The 21,902-nt window shown below is 40.6% G+C and overlaps 1 protein-coding gene across 1 annotated transcript in view; it reads right to left on the reverse strand.

Annotated features, from left to right (window-relative positions):
- Positions 1 to 21,902, reverse strand: part of FRAS1 (Fraser extracellular matrix complex subunit 1) — a 422,079-nt gene that overhangs the window by 139,991 nt on the left and 260,186 nt on the right. The window contains exons 23-29 of the mRNA XM_042984325.1: positions 21,173 to 21,319; positions 16,474 to 16,614; positions 15,160 to 15,300; positions 13,501 to 13,638; positions 10,246 to 10,516; positions 6,689 to 6,773; positions 3,035 to 3,361 (exon numbers count right to left, since the gene is read on the reverse strand). Coding sequence (XP_042840259.1) covers positions 3,035 to 3,361; positions 6,689 to 6,773; positions 10,246 to 10,516; positions 13,501 to 13,638; positions 15,160 to 15,300; positions 16,474 to 16,614; positions 21,173 to 21,319 — 1,250 coding nt within the window. The remainder of the gene's footprint in view (positions 1 to 3,034; positions 3,362 to 6,688; positions 6,774 to 10,245; positions 10,517 to 13,500; positions 13,639 to 15,159; positions 15,301 to 16,473; positions 16,615 to 21,172; positions 21,320 to 21,902) is intronic.

Below are 21,902 nucleotides of genomic sequence, written 5' to 3' on the forward strand. Positions count from 1 at the left end.
ATTGGCCTATCTCCAAATTTAATACACAGGCTGCCACAGGGTAAGGACTTGGATGCCCATCTTCAGAAATGGCTATCAGAATGAAATCAATCATGTCTGACTATATATCTATTGGAAGCCATTAATAGCTGAGGCAATTTTTTTCTTCTTGGGCTCCAGTAGACTTATGATTATAAATAGCTTCACTTGTAACAAGATGTAGTGAGTCCAGAGGGAAGATTCCAGAAGGCTTAGTGCCCAGATTGCTTGGATAGGACATTGTGAAAATGAAAAAAATTGCTGTCTCCATTCTGTCCATTAGGGGGATCAGAATATATATGTCTAAAACATTGAAAAATATGGACTAGAATGAAAAAAGCCACGTGGGTTAAATGTGATGAGCCAGAACACACTTGAGTTGAAATCGCGGCTCTGGCATTAAATATATATATATATATATATATATATATATACACACACACACACATACATATATATATATATATATATATATATATATATATATTTTAATGTTTATTTATTGTTGATAGAAAGAGTGGGAGCAGGGGAGGGTCAGAGAGAGAGGGTGACACAGAATCTGAAGCAGGCTCCAGGCTCCGAGTTGTCATCACAGAGCCCGAGGCGGGTTTCGAACTCATGGAAGATCATGACCTGAGCCAAAGTCGGCCACTTAACTAACTGAATCACCCAGGCGCCCTGACACTAAACACTTTAATGAAAAATAAACATTTTTAAACTTTTAAAAATGTTTTTAAACTTTTTTTTTTTTTCCAGTTTCCTTTTCTGGAAAATTAGAGATAATAATTGTACAAGTACCCCAGAGTGACTGTGAACATCAAATGAAATAATTTATATCAAGCATTAGTGCCCAATAAAGGTTAAAAGCAAAACAAACAAAAATACCTCCCACCCATAGAATTTCCTTTAGAAGGAATAAGGTCATATGGCCTCTATTCTAACCTCCTTCACTAAGATATTGTAAAGATCAGTAGAATAGATATGAAGAAGTACTTTGAACTCCTGAGAGGAAATATAGGATGTATTTGTAAAATATCAGTATTACAGTGTCAAACTTATTAGTACATCTTGAGAGATGCTGATGTTCTGGTCACTGGTTTCATTATCCCAGTTTATTGACTCAGAAGCCATTATTTCATCTGATGGACAGGCAAGCACAACACTGTAGGAGATACAGTGATGGCGGGAGGAAGGAGGAGGGACAGACCCTGTAAATACCAACACAGACCCCAAGTTATAAGCACTACAAGGATACTCGAGATCTGTGCTTATGCCTTATTTATAAATTAAAATTTTATTTTCTTTGTTTTGTTTTTGTAGTCAAAGCAGCTAAAATCCTAGAAATACCCTTCAACCTTGGGCTATAGCATACAAAATGACAGTGCCATACACTGAACCGAGCTCCAAACGTGGAGACTGAAAGCACTCTAGGAAAGGTGGCTGCTAATGTTGCGCTGAAATCCCATAACAATCTTTGGAAGAAAACCAAGGAAGAAGAAAAGAAACTTTCTGATTCTGTCTAGACTTCATCTCCTCAGAACTAAACCTCATCTCCCAAGGCGATTGCAAGAGGGTGATAATTAGGATTAGCTACAAGGTGGCTACCTGCCAACTCTATCTCATAATCAGCCTTCACTTGCTCCCATCTATCTCATGCCACCATCACTGTTTTCAGCAGCTGCAAATCATGAGACAACAGCCTAAGAAACTAGCCAGAGACTAGGTTACATTCAGCTGTTCACCTTCACAAGGATCCATCACAAATTTTGAGTGATTGTTGGTGAGAAAGTGACGAGTCATTTCTAAGCTGTCTTCAGCAAATCAATTTCTCCAGCTAATCATTAATGACACTTCAGTGGCAACTGATATTCGGAATGAAAAGTTCAATAAAAATGATAAGTCTTTCCATCTACCACCATGAGATAGAGCCAGTTTTGCTATAATGCAGAAAATAGCTTCTAGTGAAATATCATCAAGTAATAAATGGTTTTGAAAATGTTTTGCAATAAGTCTTTTGGATCTAGCATGGATTAGCTCAGTATTTCCCAAAACATGGTAGCCATCCCATTAATAGTATCCTGGAACATTCTATGCACTACATGGATGAATATTTTTTAAAATTTTTAGGTATTAATTCTCATATTTTAGAAAAAAGTATAATTATACATTAAGCCCATAATCTCATACTCATTGTTTGTTACAAAGAAGCCACACACAAAAAAAGTGGATACAAAGAAAAATATTAAGTAAATAACAGAAAAGGTGTTAGTGGGGGGCACCTGAGTGGTTCAGTTGGTTAAGTGTCCAACTCAGGACTTTGGCTCAGGTCACAATCTCACAGTTCATGGGTTTGAGCCCTGCCTCAGATTCTACACTTGACAGCATGTGGCCTGCTTGGGATTCTCTCTCTTTCTCTCTCTATCTCGCCCTCCCCTACTCATGCTCTCTCTCTCAAAATAAATAAACTAAAAGAAAAGATGTTGTGGATAAGGCAAAAACATATGGAGGTGTCATGGGAATGACTCAGACCGACAAGGATTCCTATGATTACTAAAAGAAAGAGTTCCCTCATCCTACTTCAGTTGGCTTAATAGAATGGCTGCACTCATCCTTTTTGATTCATTATGATAACCTGACTATGAGCTTCACATAGCATGAGCTGCTGTAGAAGGGCAGACAAAAACAGGGGTGTACTTGATTCTTATGATCAGGCAGGAGACAAAAGGATCAGTGGACAACAAGGTATTTTTTATGGCAGCAAGTCAACGTAAAGGTACAAAAGTTGCCCTTGTGTAGAGAAGGGTGCTCCCAACAAAATAGATAGTGCTCTTCGAGATTGGGTAAAGTGTTCTATTAATCTTAGAATGTCCTGAGTATTTCCATAATAGATGGTTAATAAATGTTTGAATAGATAACTATCCATATCTTAACTGCAAAACATGAATACTGCAAAATAATATCAAAAAAACTTCGCATCTAGGTGCAAGAAAATTGCTGCTCTAGGAATGGCACCTACCTTGGGCACAGTCTTCACATGGAAGAGTATATTTTGGAAGGAATGTCCATCATTGGCCTGCAAGACTGCAACATCAGATATGCTGTCAGAGCCATCATGAGCATAGTGGAGAAGGCCCCTGGAGAGTTCATCCAGCCGGAATTGATAGACTGGGGTTGCAGGGGACTGAAGTGTTTGGAGCAATTGGCCATGAAGTGGAGGATCAAGCACTTCGACCACCACATCCTGTGGGTTGTCGTCATCTCGGATGTCAAGCAGCTGGGTAGTGATGGTTCCTCTCTCTCCTCTGTTAATATGGAGGGCCTCATTTCTCAGCACGTAGGGGGCCTAGGAGTTCCAGGGAAGGAGGGGAAGTCATTTAGCAGGAAAAGAGGACAATCCTGTGGACTAGACGCAGCTTTGCGCAACCAAATTGATAATTCTATGCTTTTAAAGGAACTCTTGATGCTCCAGCAAAGTGCCACACTGTTGCATAGTCAAAGTATTTGTCAGAGGTGTGGTCAGTCATAGTAATCAGAGCAAGTGAGATCACTTCACACTTCTGGTTCTAGAGGCTTCTCAAAGCCATTTCAAGGCCATAGTATTCACCAGAGGCAATCAAGGTGAGCTGCTTGCTTCCAAATCTTAGAAGTCTCTGCTATCTTGATTCATACTATATCCCCTGCATTATAGCTGAGATCAGCCCAGAGTCAGGGAACCCAACCAGTTGTCTGCTTCCAAAAGAGAATAGTAAGAGATATGGAATTTTTGCACCTGTGTTGGGAGTTGAGCACTTTACTCTGGGCCACACTGCAGTATGGTGACTTTGGCTACGGTACTTCTGATTCTGAGTTCATGCAATTTCTGGCCCTGGCCAGTAGTTGTTTTGTTTTTTGTTTTTTATTTTTTTAATTTTATTTTTTAAATTTACATCCAAATTAGTCAGCATATAGTGCAACAATGATTTCAGGAATAGATTCCTTAATGCCCCTTACCCATTTAGCCCATCCCTGCTCCCACAACCCCTCCAGTAACCCTGTTTGTTCTCCTTATTTAAGGGTCTCTTATGTTTTGTCCCCCTCCCTGTTTTTATATTATTTTTGCTTCCCTTCCCTTGTGTTCATCAGTTCTATGTCTTAAAGTCTTCGTGTGAGTGAAGTCATATGATATTTGTCTTTCTCTGACTAATTTCACTTAGCATAATACACTCTAGTTCCATCCACATACAGTACTTTTTAACGCCATCTCATCCATATCTTGAAGGGCCCACCCCAACTCAGCTTATAAAGCCTGATAAGATCACAGTCTCAGTAAAGCAACCACCTGGTTAATTCACATGGCAAATTTTAATATGTTTTTCTTAGGATTATCAGGTTTCCCCTCACCAACTTGAGTAAGCAAATAAAATATCCTTTCATAAAGATAAAAGTTAATGAACCACAACAGAAAGAAATAACAAAACAAAACAAAAAAAAAATGGAGGCCAGAAGCCAAAGAAAACATGATCTTAGTTTTTTATATTGTTTGAAGTTGAACCATCTAGGACTATTCTCAGCAGATTGCCTTCTTTAATTCAAATGGCTTCCTTTTAAAACTACCCCTCCTGGCGTCCTGGAAACTTTAATATCTATTAAAGTAATGTCTAAGATGTCATTATAATAATCACATAGTAGGAAGCTAGATGACAGCTACTCCTCAGATATCCCCAGTGAGAATGCAGAAGTTGTGATTTTACATACATGGGAATGAATGGCCCCTTGGGTTCTGAAAAAGGCGAGGTCAAAAGGTGATGTCAACATCCATAAATGGAAAAGATCAAATTAACTTACATGAGAAGATCTCAGGGAGGCTCAAGACCATATTGAAATATCACAGGAATGTAAAGGAACAAAAATAAGCTAAAACTCATTTCTAAAATTCCATCTTAAAAAAGTTAAAATGAAAAAAGTTTCTCATATAATAAATAAAATTTAAAAATGCTGTCATTATCTACTCACCTGATTTGGAGAAGACAAAAATCAGAACTGTGGGAACTCACCATCTCAGATGGGAAAGTCACTTGCCAATACCTACCCTACGTCTCTAATTCACCTAATTAGAAGCAACTATATTAACACAAATAAAAAGAACAAAACTTCTGAGCTCAAGTACTGAGAAACATCTACGTCAGATAGTCCTAATGTGGCCCTCTGGTCCATATTTAGAGATCACATGTTTTGGTTTTAATTAAAACAAAATTCATACTCTTAGCCCAACAGTGAGGTCAATTTAACTTTGGATCAATTTCTAATCATTCCTCAACTGTCACCTATGAAATAAGAATGCTATCAAGAAATGCTGAGCTGGCCTATGAACACTATTTGGGAGCCACTTGTGGGTTATGTCTATTATCATCCACAATCCATGGTCTTTTCATTTTTGAACCCAAAATTAAAAATACACACATACACACATACACACACACACACACTGACATACATATATATATATATATATATCAGTTTGAAAACAATGATCTCATGTCCTTCCTTGAATCACGACTAACACTCTACTGATATCTGGTCTTGGTTCCCCATGCTAATATCATACTAGCTTGCAGTTCACAGCTTAAGGCTATATCTATCTACCTACTCTCTGCCCATTTCAGCTGTTCAATCCCTCAAGCTCAGTTACTCAGAGCATCTACCACTACATGTATTCTGGACACATAACTGCAAGTTGACAAAGATGAGTGAGGAGAACAGAAGAGCCATCACACTGAGTTTTATAGCATCTACCATGATTTCTTCAAGACTTCTGTTTGGCTGATGATCACGCTGGCACCTCATTTAAGTAGATCCTTAATAAGATGCTGTACCTACTGCAAACTGACTAAAACGCAATCCAGCTATATGAAAGGCAAAAGTGTCTGAACATAATTTTATATCTCTGAGACAGAAATATTTAGGCAAAACAAACTCATTTACCTAAGATTAAGAAAGTCTTAACAACTGGAACAGTTTCAAATTATTTTGAGGGGCTGAGATCAGATTCAGAATAGTAACGTAAGGCACTATAAAGTAGTGGTCTGGAGCCAGATTTTCTGGGTACAAATCTTGGCTCTTTGTTAGCTATATTCCCATAGACAAGTTACTTAACCTCCCTGTGACTTTAGATTCCTATCGGTAAACTGGGGATAACAACACCCCACAGGGCTGTTATGATTAAATGAAAAACACTACAAAGGGTTCTATCGAATGTATTAGCAGTTAGTTGTTGTTGCTGTTGTTCTTACCCACAAGTACTAAGAGTTACTCCAGTGTTATTTCATGGGAAAAGTGAAACAAGACTGATTTAGCTCATATTTGCTAAAACTTGATTTAGTCTTGATTCGTGCATCAGAATTAGTGGCACATGCTGGGGCGCCTGGGTGGCTCAGTCGGTTGAGCGTCCAACTTCAGCTCAGGTCATGATCTCACGGTCCATGAGTTCGAGCCCCGCATCGGGCTCTGTGCTGACTGCTCAGAGCCTGGAGCCTGTTTCGGATTCTGTGTCTCCCTCTCTCTCTGACCCTCCCCCGTTCATGCTCTGTCTCTCTCTGTCTCAAAAATAAATAAATGTTAAAAAAAAAAAAACTTAAAAAAAAAAAGAATTAGTAGGCACATGCAATTATTAATTGTGTGGCATTGTTATTACCTGTGTTGAAAATGCTTGTATGTTGATCAGCTGTGGCTCAGAGAAGAACTGCTGGTCACTAATTTTCAGGGAAAAGTAACCTTTCCTAAAAGAAGTGCCCAAGAAAGGAATGAGAAAATGCAGTCATTAGTCTCTAGCAAAACAAAGAATAAAAATATTTTCAGGTTATGTGCATGTAAGAATTAGGATCAAACCACTACAGTGATAAAATATTCATCCTGTAAATAAAAATAACCAGATGAAGATGAATATAGGGCCATACAGGTAAAACTACTGGGTATTCCTTGACCTCAATATAACAATTACATAAACTTTTTATTTTAGATTTCTCTAAAATAAATATATACATAGTTGAAAAATCAGTTGTTAGCCCAAGACAGGCTAGTAATATAGTGATGGCTAATGGTTAAATTGGAGAATGCAAAGGAACTTATCATAGTCCCTGATTAGCTCTCAATGATTCCCTCTTCCCTGCAGACCCTCTCTCCAACCTGTTCTCAAATCATGTGAGTGGGCCCGTGTGAAGGATTTTGCAATGTTTGTATTACATGACTCTATCTACCTGCCTCCCCGACTCCAGCCACACACATACACATTCAATGTGGACTGGACTAGGTAAAGATGGCTGATTATTCTCTGGAAATTTGCAACTGGCCTGAGAGCTCCCATTTGACTATGCAGAAGCCATCGTCTACCAAGCCTGCCTGTAGGAAGGAGATAAATTAAGCCTTGGAGCAAAGAGCCACAGAGACAAGAGGAAGAATTGAGTCCTGCTTTCCATTCCCGGTTCTAGCTTCTAGGCTCACCCTGGAAGCCCAGTTGCCTTTGTTGTGTTAAAGAGCTGAGCCATGCCTGCAATGTTATAACAAGCCTTACAATTTTGCTGAATCTAGTTCAAGCTAACTTTCATTACCTGCAACGAAACAGTACTAATTAATGAAACAAAATAAGGTTGATTCTTTGCTGTGGTTTTTACTTCCTATAAGAGTGTTGTTCCAGCAGCTTCAGAGACAACTGGTAGGGAAGGTAGGAGTTACCCACTTTCAAAGCCAAACCAAGCACAGAACTCATGGGAGGCTGGTAAGATATGTGATTAATGCACTATGGGCGGTTTTGAATTCTGGTTGACTATAGGGACCATTATTTTAAAGGTTCTTCAAAAGATATTTTTGAAATTAACTACTGAAACATGAAATAATGTGGATGGATCTCAAAAGCATTATGGCAAAAACCAGAAACATACTGTATGACTCCATTCACATGACATTTCAGAAAAGGCAAAACTGTAAGAGTAACAAACAGATTAGTGGTTGCTAGGGACTGGCAGGAAGGGAGTAACAGCAAAAAGGAGATTTTCAGGGGGGAGGGGGTGACAAAACTGTTTATATCTTGAGTGCAGTTGTAGTCTTGAGACTGTAAGAATATATGCATTAGTTGATACTCCTAGAACAGTACACTTTAAGATGGGGAATTTTGTTGAACCCAAATTATACCTCAATAAACCTAATTTGTTTTTAAAGAAGTAAATCTTGCCTTCCCTCCTGTTTCATCCTCCCCTTGAAGTTCCATCCCATTTAAATCCTGTCCCTCTTCACTCCCAGCTCCAAACTTCCAGAGAAAGCAAATGATGGAAGCAACAGAAAGAAGGAGGCAGGTGTGGTTACTCCCAATGTACTGGGGAAAAATGACTTTTTGGTAGCACTGAGGTCCCAATAACTGCTTAGGATCCCAGAATGCCAACTTGCCATGGCCACTATGGCCATATTTGCAGGTTGTCTTGTACTCCACAGGAGCATTCTGACCCCAAAGGAATCCAGTCCTAAAGAATCATGGTCAGATTTTCATGAGGAAAAAACAAAATCATAAACCTATGTGGCAAGTTGCCCCTTTTGTTTTTTTATCACTCCACAACTTATAGAATTTCCTTTTTTTCATGAATTACTACCAATCTTGTTTTGCTATTCTCTCATTCTATCGTTTAAATTTTTAGATGAAGAAAATCCAATGCTAAAATGGGTACACCAAGAATAAAAACAGTGCTGCAAGAATTCCCTGAAAAATAGTTGCCATTCTTTGTCCCATTTAGGGCTGCAGAGCTGACTCTGGAAGAAAACACGTGATGATAGATTGAAGAGGTGGAATAGACATGAGGGTTGACTTTGGTTGTCTGGGGAGCTTTATGAACTTTACTGACTTTTCACAAGACATTCAAAGGCAAAACACTACAGGTATGGACGTTGTGTGTGTGCGCGTGTGCACACGTGCGTGCCTCTGTGTGTGTGTGATGCAAACAATTAAGAACTACACTTAAAGCAAAATGAATGCAGGACATGGTGTATAAATCTGAAGAGTGAGTCTATGGCATCAGATACATGAGTCTGAAGCCCCACCCTTGTAGCAGTACTTCTCTATACGATGATCATTTGCCCCTTGCAGATGGAAGTGTGCCCGTTATTCCTAGTATTATTAGGGAGGCAGAAATCAGTGGCTAAAGGCATGGGTTGTGGAGTCGGGGAACCAGCTGTTGATTGAGACTTGGCTTTGATTATACTCTCGAGGACTGTTTCCCTATCTGTATATTTATGTAGAACATAAATATACATAGTTCACACGAAGTGTTTAACACAATGCCTGCGTCAAAGTCAGCACTCAGTAAATATTAGTTATTCTTATTCCTTTGAGATGGTCTTCTGAGGTTCTGGCTTTGAAATGGAATAGAGAAAGGGCCATTTGCTTTTCTCCCCACCTATCTCCTAACCAAAACCTTAAAATAATAATAAAAAAATCTCTAGTGTTGACAGTAGAAAATATTCACTGTGAATATTTTGGTCCATTTTTAACATATACAGTCTACTCTGAATTATCTGCACTAATGAAGCAGAGCAGGATGAAGGATAATCCACGAGGCTAATCTTTGGGGTGCATTCTCTGATTTCTGTTTAGCAGATTTACTCTGCTAATTATATGACTCTATTTTCTTGGGTTAATGTTAACATTCAATTGCATTCCTGAAGCATATGTCAGCTGGGGTGAGGAAGACAGGCAGAAGTGTGCTAGGAATCAGAGGAAAACTAGATCAGGCTTAAAAATTAACCACAATTAATCCCATAAAGTGGATAATAAAAAGTTGTGACTCTTAGCTTCCTTCCAACTCTGAAATTCTAGGAACCATATAACACTTTTAAAAGTACGTGCTCCATCTTCTAGTCACTCCTCACTCCCAGTATATTACCTTAATGTTGAAGAAGCAGCTGTAGCAATCTGGGTAGATAACCAGTTTTGTTTCTGCTGGGCCAAAAAACTGGGTAATTGTACTAGGAACTTTCCTGTCACATCAGAGAATTACCCATAATTATGTGATAAAATGAAAACGCCTCTAACAGAAGCACACTCTCTGAGCAATTACAGTGAAATGGTGACAGGCAGCTGAAAGTGATGGCGCTTGTGGAGTATCGATCTTCCCCAGAAGAGAGGGGATAGCTATTGAGAAGCGGGGGCGGGGGCGCAAAGCACCGATGGAAAGGATGCAGGAGGAAAACAACAGAACACTGAGTCACCTGGGTTTTTCTTTGCTGTGCACAAAACGCACTTTTTTCTCATTCACATCTTTCCAGCTAAAATGGCCAGCCTTGTCGAGCTGAACCTCTTTTCCGTTCCTTGAGAGCACTAGCTGACCATTGGTGGGAGTGCTCACAACATGGAACTGGAGGTCTTCCACCCTGCCATCCTGATCTTGGACATTCAGAAGGGGAAAATCCAGTGGCTTCATGGAACCAATTGCAAGGGTGAGAGAGCCATTCACATGAAGACTAGGCGTGTGTATTTTGCCTGGAAAACATATGAACCCAAAGGTCAGACTTGGTACATTCACTGATAAAGTTATTTATTTATTTATTTTTAAAATTTTTCCTCTACTGTTTATTTTTAAGAGACAGAGAGAGAGAGAGAGAGAGAGAGAGAGAGAGAGAGAGAGAGTTTGAGCAGGGGAGGGGCAGAGAGAGAGAGGGAGACACAGAATCTGAAGCAGGCTCTGGGCTCTGAGCTGTTAGCACAGAGCCCAATGTGGGGCTCAAACTCATGAACCATGAGATCATGACCTGAGCTGAAGCTGGACGTCCAACCAACTGAGACACCCAGGTACCCCAAGGTTTTTTTATTTTTTAATAAATAGATTTGTAATGTTCATTCAGAAATGAGACTCTAGGCTATTGTAGACCATAAGCCTCCTTCTAATCCAGTGGTTCTCACCCCAGGATACATATGAAAATAACATAAAATCTCAATGTTAAACATAAACTTCTAAAAAATATAGGAGAAAATCTTTGTGAGCTTAAATTAGGCAATGCTTTCTTAGATATGACACAAAAAGTACAAGTGACAAAAGAAAAAAAAAGATAAATTGGACCAAAGTGCTTCAAAGGACAGCAGTAAGGAAGTAAACAAGTCAATTGATAGAATGGGAGAAAATGTTTGCAAATTATATATCTGAAAACGGACATGTATCTGAAATATATACATCTTACAACTCAATAAAAGACAAGTAACCCAGTTTAAAAATAGGCAAAGAATTTGAATTGCCGTTTTTCAAAAGCAGATATACAAAAGGCCAATAAGCACATGAAAAGGTGCTCAATGTCATTCATTAGTCGTCAGGAAAATGCAAATCAAAGCCACAATGTGATACCACTTCATACCCACTATAAAGGACAATAAAAAGTGTTCCTGAGGATGTGGATGAATTGAAAATCTCATACATTGCTGGTAGGAATGTAAAATGGTTCAGTTTGGTAGTTCCTCACCAGTAATTCTACTTGTAGGCATATACCCAAGAGAACTGAACACATATGTCCACATAGAAACTTGTACTTGAATGTTCATAGCAGTGTTACACATAATAACCCAAAAGTGGAAAGAACCCAAATGTCCATCAACTGGTGAATGAATAAATAAATTGTGGTATATCCATACAATGGAATATTATTAAACAATATAAAGGGATGATGTACTGACACACCTTCCAATATAGAGGAACCTTGAAAATATTATTGCCAAGTAAAAAAAGCCAGACGTAAAAAGCCACATATTGTACAATTCCATTTATGTGAAATGTCTAGAATAGTTAAACCCACAGAGACAGAAAGTAGATCAAAGGCTGCCAAGAACTGGGGCAAGGGAGCGCTAGACAGAGACTGCTAACAGTTACTGGATTTCTTTTTAGGATGAATAAAATGTCCTGGCATTACATAATGGTGATGGTTGTATAACTTTGTGCATATACTAAAAACCACTGAACTGTGTACTTTAAAAGGTGAATTCTATGGTATGTGAATTATATGTCAATAATAACAATAAAGAATCATACAGGGATCTTTTAAAACAGTACCAATACTTGAGCTCCACCATCAGAGAGTCTGACTTAAATGTTCTGTGGTGGGAACCTTAGTGATTTTACAAGCTCCCCAGGCAATCCTAATGGACTTCTAGGTTTGAGAGCCACAGTTATAACCTAATTCATCCATCCCATCTGGCCTTCAGACCCATTAAGGGTAAGAAAAGAAGTGTCTGATACCATTTGCTAGAACAGTACCAGTTAATCTATAATGAAGTATGATTATAAGTGGCTTATATTCAGAATTCATGTAAAGCATATACACTTTGTTTTAAAAATTTCCCATCTTTATCCATTCTTCCATTGATGGACAATAAATTATATTTAAAAAATAAGTAAAATAAAATAATATAAAATAAAATAAAATTTTCCCATCTTTGTCCATAGGAAACATCTGATGGATGAATATCCAATCATGATGATAATTGCATCCTGTCTCCTGCAAGCTGTTTTGCCTGGACTTTAATTATTAGTGTTTCCTTCTGCAAGTAGGTCAGACAGGACAGTTTGGGAATGGCAAGTTTCAAGGGAACTACTTCTACTGTAAGATTACTCTAATGAAAGTGGAATTCGTTTTCACAAGCTGACTTGTACCATGTCCCAAGAGGAGTAGGCTGACTCTCAAGTACTTGGGGTTTCCAGAAAGGTCCCAATAAAATAAGCCAAATATATCTTTTTCCTATGGGAAGTCTTAGTATCTTCAGAGGTCAGAAATTTAGAGACAGAAAATATGATTGACTACGGGTATTAAAATATGCCTCATGTTATTGATAAAGGACACTCAAAAGCTGAGGAATGCTCAACTATTATATAATCCTTAAACTTCATTTATCTATAAAACTTTGGGGCTCCAATTTAAGACTAAATGTAAATTTGCTTCTCTTTTGTTGTAAGGTGAAGTATCCATTGATGTGTTGGATAAAACTAGCTCCACTCCTTTAATATCACCTTCTTCTTTTTTTTTTTAAGTTTATTTATTTGAGAGAGACAGAGACAGTGTGAGCAGGGGAGGGGCAGAGACAGAGGGAGAGAGAGAATCCCAAGCAGGCTCTGCACTGCCAGCACAGAGCCCAACGTGGAGCTGGAACACACAAAACTCTGAGATCATGACCTGAGCCGAAACTGAGAATCGGACAATTAACTGACCGAGCCACCCAGGAACCCCACTGTGTCACAGTTTTCTGCCAAATTTCTGATCTGATAGTTGGTACTTTCATGGCACACACGATTTCTTTTTCCCAAAGATCTTAGAAATTGCGTTTCCACAATGCCTATGTCCTATAGATAGTCCCTTATTTCTTAGCATTCCCAGAATGAGAATCCTGTATTTTGTATCACATGAGCCAACTGTATCTGCAGACTCAGCCTTTGCATAGAGAAATGACAGGTTAATATACCAGACCATCAGATGGGAAGCACTTACCAGTGCACGTTTCATTAGAGTGGGCAGAGAAGCCAGGAATGCAGTTGGAAACACAAAGGCCACTCTTCAAAAAGAACCCATGGTCACAGAGGTGACACCGGTCCCTGCCGCTGCACTGTAAGCATGCTCGAGGGCAGGCTGTCAAAGAAAGGACACACTAGGTGAGGCACGTGAAAGGCACAGACACTCAGCCAGGGCCACCAGTGACAGAGAAATAACGAGTGATAGCACATGACTCCCAACTACAGCAAAAGAGAATCTCCTCTAGAATCTCACAAGGAACCCATCTACCCTCTGAAGGAAAGTGAACACAGAACATCACTTTCACTTTATGCACTGTGATGTGAAAATGTTGCACATAAGTGGATTGTTTACAAAGTTGACCATATTGACTTGTAAGGGAGGTGGTTTATGGTGCCTAAGAGCATAGGCCCTCGCTGGGTTCCATTCCTCCTCTACCACTTACCGGCTGTCCACTTCGGGCAAGTTCCTTTAACCATCTGTGGTGTGATTTTCTTGTCTTAAAAATGGGATAGAAATAACACCTAATGCAAATAACTGTTGGGAGGATTACATGTTTTATTATGTGAAGAGACTACACTTTTGTGTGCCTAGAACTCAGCTATACTACTAATACCACTACTATTCTATTATTATTGTTGTTGTTGCTGTTGTTATTGTTATTACTATTTTAAATGCATGGGGAAAATAAGCTCTTTAAAGGACCATAGGATTATTTCCTTGGGTCAAGTCAATAAACTACAAATCGAGTGTTTACTCCTAAGTTTTTCTGCTTCCTTAGAGGAGATTTTATTATAGAGAGGTGGTATAGTATAGTGTAAAGGGCCCTGGATTGGCGTCAGAAAACTTGGGTTTAATATCTGATTTTATGTTGCTTGGCCATTCTCTCTCTTGCTTAAGCCATTCTCTCTCTCTCTCTCTCTCTCTCTCTCTCTGTTCTTTTTTTTTTTTTTTTTTTTTTGCTTATAAAACAGGATTCATAGTTTCTGCCATATTTCACCACCAAGGCATTGTGGGTATTAAACAAGCTCATGCAGACAGAGGAATCTGGTGAAAGGTAAAATGCCATGCCAGGGGAATGGCATCATTCTTACAGGCCAGGTATTCTTCAAAGTGGGTTATATGGTACCAAGTTTTAAAGGAAATGATGAAAACAAACTGAGGAAACTCTCTTTGGGTTTAACTTTAGTGTGATCAAAAGGTTCGGTGTGTCTCACTAAATCGTCCTCACAAACCCTCTTCTTCAAGGGTATTGTGCCAATATAAAGGTCAGCGGTAATTCAGTCTATACACTGAAGATTCTGTGCCCATATCAACAGGGGTAATCCACTCTTAGTGGATACCTCACCTTAGTTCAATATAAGCCTTATATTCCATAAAATATTGACTTCATTTCCATAAAGACCTTTAGGGACAATATTGATTTGTGCAAGAGAATTATTGGCCTGCACTTCTATATTCGATTTAACCAGCAATTGGCAGATGTGCAGGGGAAGCCATCAATTACTTAGGCCGAGCTCCCTGGGTTTTCATTCTGCTTTTAATTCAAATTGTCCTTGGTTACCTGAGAATCAGCGCACCTGATTTACTTGCAGCCCTCGCTTTTCTCCAGAGAACTCAGCACAGTCTCCAAGTTACCTGCGCATTGGCGATTGGCGTGATCTGCAAAGTACCCCTTCTCACATTCCTGGATACACTGGGCTTCTAACAGGAAAAACGGCTCTTCACAGCGAGTGCACTCGTGGGGACCTTGGCATTGGAGACAGTGATTGCTACACCCTGAAGGACAAAAGTCAAATCAACAGAATTTTGTATGGCTTTCCAAGGGGCTCCTGGCCCTTGTGGGGAGGCGGCATTAGATGCCAAACAGTTAGATGACCCAGTGTGTTGGACGAAGCAGAAGATGAGGAGTCAGGAACCAGGCTTCTGGTTGTTACTGCTCTACTTACCAGGGGGATGATTTAGGATCAGAGATTACATTCTCTGAGCCTCGATGCTCTCTCCCATTAAATGGGAGTGGACATATCGTCCTACCCAGCTCGCTGGGCAAAGACCGAAGTAAATAACAGAAAACACTGGGCAAACTTAGAAACTACACATATTAGCCATTATCATTATTAACTAGTCCATGGCTTTCTTGCCTGAAGTGTCCATCTTTCCTGACTCACCCAGTCAATTATCAGAGTCTCCCAAGAATGATCCCAGTAATACTGTCTGTGCACTTTGCGGGAGTTGTTCAGAGTCAGAAGGTTTTGTGGTGTTAAATCAAGACCCAAGGGGGGGCGCCTGGGTGGCTCGTCGGTTAAGCGTCTGACTTCGGCTCAGGTCATGATCTCACGGTCCGTGAGTTCCAGCCCCGCGTCAGGCTCTGTGCTGACAGCTCAGAGCCTGGAGCCTGTTTCAGATTCTGTGTCTCCCTCTCTCTCTGCTCCTCCCCCGTTCATGCTCTGTCTCTCTCTGTCTCAAAAATAAATAAACGTTAAAAAAAAAATTTAAAAAAATAAATAAATAAATAAAAATAAATCAAGACCCAAGGGGGTGGGATGCAGAGGAAGGTGGTGGTGAGACATCTGGTACATTCAGGGCTTCAGGGGGCTGATGTGTGAGCACAGGCCTTCCATGTGCTCAAATGACCAGAGTACACACACCTCTGCATCTAGAGGACAGGACTGTTTAATGTTTCAGGAAATCCAAACCTTATACCTGTTTGCGTGGCCATATACCCCCAAGATTCCCATACTGACCTCAAATTTTAGCAAATATCGTGTCTGGACGTGGGGGAAGGAGAGAGGGGGCATTTTGACTATAACAGAGAAAAACTCTTAGGAAAGAAACCAGAAATTAAGTACAAAGCCAGAAAGGAAACTAGCCACAGACTGCTTGTCAGAACAGTAAAAACCAGAGGAGGCTGAAGCCTGGCTTCAGCACAGAGCAGGGGCTCCAGACACTTACTCCTGCAGAGGCCCCCGTCCCTGTAGAAGGATGGTGAGCACTGCTCCACGCAGGCCCCGTCCTGAAGAACGTAGCCATCCATGCACTGTAGGCAGTCGGTCCTCAGAGGCCCAGAGCACGCGTTGCAACTCCAATCACACTCTAGGAAGGAAACCCACGTTAGATCACCTTCGTCTGTCCACCCTCAGTCCCAGCGACTAATTTATGAGGACGCTGCTGGCAGCTGCAAGGGTAAAGTGAGGACAACATAAAAGATGTCAGATAAGTGAGCCCTAACGAGGTTTCTGCTTGTAGTAGCCGGAACGCCTCTCTGAGGTTTAGTATTTCCTAATTATGTTGGACACGGGCATGTACGAGGATCACTCCATGCTTGTGCACAGGCTGCTTGTCAGTAGGGCTGCAAGGAGCCAGATCAACTTAATCTTATTCCATAGCCCCAGAGTTCTTTATTCCTGTGCCATGGTGTCTTCATGCAAAGCCAGCTACAGGGAGTGAGCAATCTGTCTCTGCAAACCTAATCCAGACCTCCTCCAAATGCTCAATAGGTGAAGTGATGTCAGAGACTCAGCTAAGAATGCATCTGCTGCCTCCACTGACGCTGGCTGCCTGGCTTCCTGCCTCTCAAAAATCAGGTGTTGACCCACCCAACAGAGAGAACCACTGATGTTAGAATTAAATGGGGCACAAAGGAACAGTCCAGAAAGAAGAGGCTTACAGAAATCACAGAAGATCTCCCTAGCAGTGGAGCTGACTCATTAACATGTTCTTTGCTCAGTAAGCACCTATGGAATGCAGAGCACTAAAAGATGGGTAGAAAAAGTGGGTAGACTCTGACTTCAAGGAGTTAATGTGCTCATGGGTTCCAACCTTGGAATTGCACCCATGGGATCCAGAATGATTGTTACAAATACAGATTATCAGGCCCAACATCAGAACTATTCAGTTAGTCTCAAGAACTGAGGCAAAAGAAAACATGTTGGGGCCACTATTGTTTTTGTTCTTATGATTATTATAGTTGTTGTTATAGTTGCTGTGGGTTTTTTAAATGTTTATTTATTATTTTTGAGAGAGAGAGAGAGAGAGAGAGAGAGAACGAGCAGGGGAGGGGCAGAGAGAGAGGGAGACACAGAATCTGAAGCAGGCTCCAGGCTCAGCGCTGTCAGCACAGAGCCCAATGAGGGGCTTGAACTCACGAACTGTGAGGTCATGACTTGAGCCAAAGTTGGATGCTTAACCGACTGAGCCACCCAAGTGCCCCATAGTTGTTGTGGTTTTTAAAGGCCCAGGCAACTCTGATGCAGCTAGAAAACTCATGCCTGAGAGCCAAAGTTCTAGCTGGCAAACTAAGTCCTTCATGCATGGACGATGGGACAAGATAGGTTAAGTACTTGGGTTTTGAAGACACACAAGTCTCCACTTAAGCCATGGCTTAGATACTGTTCATCCACATGTCTTACACATCTTCCTTAATTTATTTGAGCCTTAGTTTCCCTATCTGTAAGACAGAGGCAAGAATAGTACCTATTTCATAAGGCTATTGCACAGAGTAAATGAAAGAATGAATGCAAAGGAGTTAGCACAGTGCCTGGCACAGAGTAACAGCTTAATAAATGTTTGCTGCTGAACTGTTTTTCTTGGAGAGCATTCTCCACTCAGGACATCCTCACTCCACCACCCCTCCCAGCTGAGAACTGAGGAAACTTCTCATTAGTCACCTTTCTCTCTTTCTTGATGCAACATTTCTAAGGCCCAAAGAAGCAGGTAAATGTGTAAGACAGTGCACGTGCTTCCAAGATTTCTAAAGTTAATCCCGCTCATTTATTTGGCTGAATCAGTCCTGAGGGAAAATGACTAAAGCAGAGCCTTGAAAACTGCCAGCAAAGTTATGAAATCATTTACAACATGGAGGATTCGTGATAATCTTGTTTTTCACCACGTACTGACAACCACTGTTTAGAAGGGAAAAACCAGAAAAGCTTCTGTGGTCTTGAGCACCAGAGACCACCTAAGTTGACTACAAAGAGAATTCCTTGGAATAGAGAGTGTGCAATTTTGCAAAGCTTTAAAACATACCAGCATATGTGATAGATGTTTGGCCTCTCTACCTGAGCCCCAGCTAAGAGATGGGAGACATGTAGAATGGACGAATGGAGAAGGGAAACGGAATAGAAGGAAAATCCAGCTATTACCTCTGTTCTTCTCCTTGCTGACCACTGCCATTCAAAGAGCAAAAGCCCCAAGAATTCTAACTACTGACAGAACAGGAAAAGGGTACTCGGTTTTTGAAACTTCCCCCTTATAAACTCCTCGAGCACAGGACTATGCCTTTACTCATTTCAGTCTGTTAGACAGAGATGAACAAATAAGATACAACCCCTGTCTTCATTAAGCATAGAGTCTAGCAATCTAGAGTTGTAAATGCAAGTGGCTCCAGGTCCCAGGAAGGTCATGTAAATCTATGAACCAGGCCTGGTGTGACAGGATAGGGAGGGTTGGAGACTGTGGTGATCTGAAGATGCAACAGGACAAGACCTACTCATCTGCGACCAACTGCTGCATTATGGAAACGCACACCCAGGGTGGCCAGATCATCTAGCTTTTCCAAAGAGACAGGAAATCTCAATCTTTGTATGTGATTCTTCTACATGCTAAAACACATTAATGAGGGGCGCCTGGGTGGCTCAGTCAGTTCAGCAACCGACTCTTGATTTCGGTTCAGGTCATGATCTCACAGGTTGTGGGGCTGAGCCTCATGTTGGGCTCTGCACTGGGTGTGGAACCTGCTTGGGATTCTCAGTCTCTCTTTGCCCCTCCCCCACTCGTACTCTCTAAAATAAAAAATTAAAAATTACATAAAATATAAAATGCATTAGTTAAAAAATTTAAAACACTAGAACATTAGGTGGACCAAAAATAACCCTGTCTTAGACCAACTACAACCTGAGGGTTTCCAGTGTGCCACCTTTGGTCTAATTACCAAAACCCTGCACAATAGTTGGCACACAGTAGGAGCTCAAAAATATTTTCTTGCACCTAGATGCTCAGCCGGTTAAGGTTCCAACTATGGCTCAGGTCATGATCTCATTGTTCATGAGTTTGAGCCCTGTGTCAGGCTCTGTGCGGACAGCTCAGAGCCTAGAGCCTGCTTCGGATTCTGTGTCTTCCTCACTCTCTGCCTCCCCCTGCTCTCTCTCTCTCTCAAAAATAAATAAACATTAGGGCCACCTGGGTGGCTCAGTCCGTTAAGCGTCTGACTTCAGCTCAGGTCAGGATCTTGCAGTTCATGAGTTTGAGCCCCACATCAGGCTCTATGCTGACAGTTCAGAGCCTAGAGCCTGCTTCAGATTCTGTGTCTCCTGGATGGAGAACGATCTATCATGCTAATGGCCACCAAAAAGAAAACTGGAGTGGCCATACTTATATCAGACAACCTAGATTTTAAAATAAAGACTGTAACAAGAGATGAAGAAGGACATTATATCATAATTAAGGGGTCTATCCACCAAGAAGACCTAACAATTGTAAACGTCTATGCCCCCAACATGAAAGCGCCCAAATATATAAATGAATTAATCACATACAGAAACTCATTGATAATAATACCATAATAGTAGGGGACTTCAACACCCTACTTACAGCAATTGGCAGATCATCTAAACAGAAAATCAACAAGGAAACCAATGGCTTTGAAAGACATGCTGGACCAGATGGACTTAACAGATATATTCAGAACATTTGATCCTTAAGCAGCAGAATACACATTCTTCTTGAGCGCACATGGAATATTCTCCTAGATCACATACTGGGACACAAAACAGCCCTCAACAAGTCCAAAAAGGTCGAGATCATACCATGCATATTTTTAGATCACAATGCTATGAAACTCGAAATCAACTACAAGAAAAAAATTGGAAAAACAACAAATACTTGGAGACTAACGAACATCCTACTACAGATTCTGTGTGTGTGTCTCTCTCTCTGCCCCTCCCCTGCTCAGGCTCTGTCTCTCTCTCTCTTTCAAAAACAAATAAACATTAAAAAATAAACAGGGGCGCCTAGGTTGCTCAGCCAGTTAAGCATCCGACCTCGGCTCAGGTCATAATCTCATGGCTTGTGAGTTCGAGCCCCATGTCAGGCTCTGTGCTGACAGCTTGAAGCCTGGAGCCTGCTTTGGATTCTGTGTCTTCCTCACTCTCTGCCCTTCCCCCGCTCATGCTCTGTCTCTCTCTGTCTCTCAAAAATAAATAAATGTTAAAAAAAATTTAAAAAATAAACAAACATTAAAAAATATTTTCTTGATTAATAAATTACATACAGGGGTGACTAGGTGGTGTAGTCAGTTAAGCGGCCAACTCTTAATCTCAGGTCATGATCTCATGGTTTGTGAGTTCGAGCCCCACATCTGGCTCTGCACTGATGGTGCAGAACCTGCTTGGGATTGTCTCTCTCCCCCTTGCTCTCTGCCCCTTCCCTGATCATGCTCTCTCTCTCAAAATAAATAAACTTTAAAAAACAAAAAATAAATTACATACAAAGAAAAAATTACATACATACATTCATAATACATGATGACTTCTTGCTATCACCAGAGAAAGTCTAAACATATGACAGCATTTTCCCAGTGTGGGGGAGCAGACATTTACAGTAAAGGGAGCTCACTGAGTAAAAGAATCACTGCATAGTTCAGGAAGAGCTTTACCTCTGCACATCTTGGTGGAGAAGTCAAGATAGTACTGTGGGGCACAGCTCTCATACTGACATTCCCCAAAGAGCAGGACCTTGTTTGGATCTCGGCAGGAGGTACAGCCAGCCTGTGAATCACAGCTTCTACAATGTGTGCTGCATGCTGAGCAGATAGGGAAAGAAAATGACCAGATCATTACAATTGCAAATTTTGAAGCACTGATCAAACCTAGACAGATGTTACAAAGGAGCAAAGCACTGCTCCAACCTGTTCTTTAATTATGGCTCATAACCCTCCCCTGTGATCAACAGAAAAGAAAATGTTCTTATTTTCCAGAGAAGATAAATTATAAACCCAGAGAAGATAAATTATAAACCCAAGAATTGAAATCCCACATCCAACTTGCACTGTGATGTAGCCACAGAACTGACATTTACTCCAGGATCTCTGGAATAATAGTCGAGAGGTGTTTAAACCTTACTTCTTAAGGAATCAAGCCCCCTGTAGTTCATGATGTGGACTCAGATTTTTGAATGATGCCAAGATAAAAATTAGGTATCAACTTTATTGGGAAGCTCAGGAAATCCCATATTTTAAGTCACAAAGGACTTCAAGGAGGCCTGGCTTACTGATTCACTCATTTGTAATTCTCAGCAGCTACTGAATTCAAGCATTCAGGGATGATCCCCAAATGTGGTCATGCTTCCATCTTCTCTAACTTAACAACTGGCATTTCTCCATCTCC

Source organism: Panthera tigris, chromosome B1, assembly GCF_018350195.1.
Source record: "Panthera tigris isolate Pti1 chromosome B1, P.tigris_Pti1_mat1.1, whole genome shotgun sequence".
Classification (NCBI taxonomy): Eukaryota; Metazoa; Chordata; class Mammalia; order Carnivora; family Felidae; genus Panthera; species Panthera tigris.